The sequence below is a fragment of the Mandrillus leucophaeus genome, unplaced genomic scaffold (genome assembly GCF_000951045.1).
Source record: "Mandrillus leucophaeus isolate KB7577 unplaced genomic scaffold, Mleu.le_1.0 Scaffold326, whole genome shotgun sequence".
In the NCBI taxonomy this organism is placed as follows: Eukaryota; Metazoa; Chordata; class Mammalia; order Primates; family Cercopithecidae; genus Mandrillus; species Mandrillus leucophaeus.
Genome location: NW_012103432.1, coordinates 1848405 through 1853096, shown reverse-complemented (window position 1 = coordinate 1853096; position 4692 = coordinate 1848405). Strand labels below are relative to the sequence as shown.

Below are 4692 nucleotides of genomic sequence, written 5' to 3'. Positions count from 1 at the left end.
CGCCAGGCTGGAGTGCAGTGGTGCAATCTCAGTTCACTGCAACCGCCACCTCCCGGGTTCAAGTGATTCTCCTGCCTCAGCCTCCCAAGTAGCTAGGACTACGGGTGCCTGCCACCATGCCCGGCTAGTTTTTCATATTTTTAGTAGAGACGGGGTTTCACCATGTTGGCCAGGATGGTCTTGATCTCTTGACCTCGTGATCTACCTGCCTCAGCCTCCCAAAGTACTGGGATTACAGGCGTGAGCCACCGCCCCCAGCCCAGGCCTCTCACTCTTAAATGTACTTTTCCCTCTCATCCATCACTCTTTCCCCACTACCCCATCAAAGCAACAATAACAGAGAATCAGAAATTTTGCCGCTGACTTTCAACCTTAGTGGACTTACTTTCCCCCTGAAATTCATTGAACAAATGAGAACTGAAGAGAGGTCAAAAAATCTTCCCTGTGTGAACAAGCTGCCCAGCTTCCCAAAGAACCTCACAAAAATTCTCTGTCCTTACCTTTCCCTTCCGGAGGCGTCGCACTGTATCACTTGGGCTCCAGTCATTGCTGTAATCCTGGAATATTAGCAATACGTGAATCCCAGGAAGTTAAGGAATCAAAGTTATCAGTGTACCAACTCCTCAACTCAAACTCAGTCTTCGTGTCTAAGAGGGAAATACTTTGTGGGAGGGAATGGATGTGAAAAAAAATGAAGAAACGGGACAGTTTTGTTCTGAGTTTCTGAAGGAACTAGAGCAGGGGCAATATAGGTAGCAGGAGATGGATCAAAGAGGGAGGAGCCAATTGACAAAGCCAGTGGCCCATGCCTACTGGTTCAGGACTGCAACCTCTAGATGCAATTAGAATCACGTTTTAGGATTCTAACAATTAATGCCTTTGGCCAACAGAAGGAAAGAGAGAGACGTTGGAGACATGTTCCTTTTCTGACCTTAGGATATATGGTTTCTTCCTTATGAATCCATTTGCTTTTTTATTTGCTTCATGGGAATATGAGCTCTACCAAGCTTCCAGACTGCAGTGATGATCACTGGGTTTCAAAGTACAGCCTTCAAGTGGGAGCATAATGAGTAAGCAAAGTATGGCAGGGCTGAGTCAGAATATGGAGATTGTAAGTCTAAGTTGCACCCTTTCCTAGCTGTGAGACCCCAGGTAAGCCCTAATGTTTAGAAACCCAGTTTTCTTATCTATAAAAGAGGGTTAAAAAAATTTCTGCTCAAATAGTTGGGAAAATCAAGCAAGGTAACATATGTCAAGGTACTTTATACTGTGGAAACTATCAAACCAGTGTATGCTGTAACTCACCCTATACTCCCCTTTGGGTCTCCCCAGCTCTGGAGCATAGCTTTTGGCAGGTGTGTCTGACAGAGCTGAAAAAGAAGCAGCTGGTTCAGAAGGGCACCATGAATCCTGCTTGTCGTTCCTTCTCACATTTTTTTTGACTTCTGGGCTCCCAATGTTAACTTTGTGGCCAAAAGCAGATCTCCGTTCTTCCCCAAAGACAGCATCCCTAGAAGTCACCTTTGCCCCTGTAGCCAGAATGATTTCTACCTCCTTAGTCAGTATCAGAAAGTTCCTCTAATAATGACAGTAGATGCAGAAGAAAGTTCATCTTGTCATCTAATTACTACCTGTCCCCATAACTCCCCAGACTGTACCAGATCAGTAATATTTCCCACAGCAATTAAAAGAGGGTTCATGCCTACCATCAGAAAGGGACTGGAAACTTCCAGGTCTAGTTCTACCTAAAGGTAAAGAACACAAGAGGGAAAAGGTCAACAGTTTAAGTCAGAGCCATCCAGACTTGGTTAAAGACACAATGTATACAGAGCTCTATAATGCAATATAGGAACTTAAGCCGTAAAAAACGTTTCATTCATCTGTAGAAATCTGAAGTGCCATTAAAAAATGGAGCAGGGAGAAAAATTTTTTTTAATTATGGTAAAATGCACGTAACAAAATTTACCATTTTAACCATTTTTAAGTGTATAAGTCAGTAGCATTAAGTACATTCACGCTGTTGTACAACCATCACCACTATCCATCTCCAGAACTTTTTCATCATCCCAAACTGAGACTCTCTACCTTTAACCAACTCTATACCCTTTAAACAATAACTCTCCTTTCCCTCCGCCCCAGCTCTTGGTAACCACCATTCTACTTTCTGTCTCGAGGAATCTGGCTATTCTAGGTCATACATAAATGGAGTCATATAATATTTGTCCCTTAGTGCCTTCTTTATTTTATTTAGCATCATGTCCTCAAGGATCATCTATGTTGTAGCATGTATCGGAATGTCATTCTTCTTTAATGCTGAGTAACATTCCACTGCATGTATATGGCACATTTTGTTTATCCATTCATCCATCAATGGACATTTGGGTTGTTTCCATCTTTTGACTATTGTGAATAATGCTTCTATCAACATGGAGGTACAAATACCTATTCAAGTCCCTGCTTTCCATTCTTTTTGATATATACCTAGAAGTAAAATTGCTAGATCATATGTTATTTATTTATTTATTGAGATGGAGTTTTGCTCTGTCACCCAGGCTAGACTGCAGTCGTGCAATCTCGATTCACTACAACCTTTGCCTCCCAGGTTCTAGCAATCTGCCTCCCTCAGCCTCCTGAGCAGCTGGGATTACAGATGCCCCCTCACCACGCCCGGCTCATTTTTGTATTTTTAGTAGAAACGGGGTTTCACCATATTGGTAGGCTGGTCTAGAACTCCTGACCTCAGGTGATCCACCCATCTCGGTCTCCCAAAAGTGCTGGGATTACAGGTGTAAGCCACCATGCCTGGCCAGTTATATGTTAATTCTATGTTTAATTTTTTTTAAAAAAACCGCCATACTGTCTTCCACGGTGGCTGCACCATTTGGCATTCCTACCAACAAGGTTTTCTAATAGCAATGCGCAAGGAGTAGGGAGGAATTTTGATCCAGGCAAATTTCTTCAGTACCAGTCACACGGTTAATGTCAATTTCATTCATTGTGTTCTAGAAAACCAGTCCAACCCCTCTGCATTTCTCTCATTTCTCCTGCTCCTGACACCCAGCTGCCAGCTCCAATGAGAATGCTTTATCCTTCAATAATCTTTTTCTTACAAAGTAGATGAAAATTATGGCCTAAGATTTTTCTGAAAAAAGAGAAGGAGGACTTCCCTGTCTCTTTAAGCACATCTCCTTACCTCTAAAAAAGCTGCTTAGGGAGTAGGTAGAAGTAGGCTTGGGTAGTTGTGCATAGGAGGAGAAGCTGTTTCGGCTCTTTAGCTGTTCACGCCCCTCATGGCTGGAGCTACTATTACCAGCAGTCTCTTTGATGGACCATGAGATACCTGTGAGATAGTAAGAACTACATCAGCAATTCTCATCCACAATAAATCCTTGACATCCAACATTCAACAAACTCTAAAAGCTTTTCACCAGAAGCCCTGGTCCCTTGGCCAACTTGGGGCAAGGAGAAAAGATAGAATCAAATAGAATCATCAGCAGAAAAATGGACCAAGGACATGAATAAGTGGATCACAGAAAAGAAAATTCAAATGGCTCTTAAACATATGAAAAGATGCTCAACCTCACTCTTTTTTTTCCTTTTTCTTTTCTTTTTTTTTTTTTTTGAGACAGGGTCTCACTACGTTGCCAGATCTCTGGAGTACGGTGACTATTCACAATCATATCTCACAGTCATGTCTCACGTCAGCCTCAACTCCCGGCCTCAAGCAATTCATCACCACCACCTCCAGAGGCACACACCACCTGCCCCCAGCTTTGCTAAGAGTACTACAAATTAAAAATATAATGAGAAACCATTAGTCCCCTCTAAGATGGGGAAAGATCCAAAAGCTTGATAATACCCTGTGTTGGCCAGCCTATAGGGAAACTGGAACCCTCCTCCATTGCTGGTGGTAGTACGAATTGGTACAACTTCTGTGGAGGTCAATTTGGCAATATCTACCCAATACAGATGCAAACATCCTATGTGAGTAATTCCACTCTAAGAATTGTTCTTTCGTTTATTCATCTAGGGTCAGAATACAAAGTCACTGATAGAAATATAAAGAGCAAAAGACTGAAAAATCTAAAATTCAACAGTGGGCTGGCTAAATAAATGATGGTAAATCCATACAATACTATGCTGCTATTTAAAAAAAGAAAGAGAAAATGAGAACACCCTTTATATACTGACATAGAAAGATCTCCAAGCTATATTAACACATAAAAAGAGCAAGGTATGAAGTATGCTACTGCTTGCATAAAAAAGGGATAAGAATACATGTTTCTATATACATTTCCAAATGCAAAAAGAGTCTTTAGATGAATACACAGGAACCAAGCAATAACGACTGTTTTTTGGGAGGACAGGAACTGAAAACTGAGAAGATACATAACAATATGGAACGGAAACTTTTCACTGTATACCTTTAATTTTTAAAAATCTTTAGTCATGTTATAGTATGGCCTATTTTTTAAAAACTTTTAATTAAAAATATTTCTTAAAAATCAGATGTGGTAGGCCGGACACGGTGGCTCATGCCTGTAATCCCAGCACTCTGGGAGGCCAAGGCGGGTGGATCACAAGGTCAGCAGATGGAGACCATCCTGGCTAACATGGTGAAACTCCGTTTCTACTAAAAATACAAAAACTTAGCTGGGTGTAGTGGTGCGCGCCTGTAATCCCAGCTACTCG

General features: G+C 41.6%; 1 protein-coding gene across 3 annotated transcripts in view; it reads right to left on the bottom strand.

The window, feature by feature from the left end:
• Positions 1 to 4692, bottom strand: part of VIPAS39 (VPS33B interacting protein, apical-basolateral polarity regulator, spe-39 homolog) — a 33088-nt gene that overhangs the window by 23090 nt on the left and 5306 nt on the right. For 2 of the 3 annotated variants that reach the window (XM_011988278.1, XM_011988279.1), the window contains exons 4-7: positions 3194 to 3340; positions 1707 to 1745; positions 1306 to 1370; positions 501 to 557 (exon numbers count right to left, since the gene is read on the bottom strand). In XM_011988278.1, the coding sequence (XP_011843668.1) occupies positions 501 to 557; positions 1306 to 1370; positions 1707 to 1745; positions 3194 to 3340 (308 nt within the window). The remainder of the gene's footprint in view (positions 1 to 500; positions 558 to 1305; positions 1371 to 1706; positions 1746 to 3193; positions 3341 to 4692) is intronic. The other variant, XM_011988280.1, reaches the window with a different exon arrangement.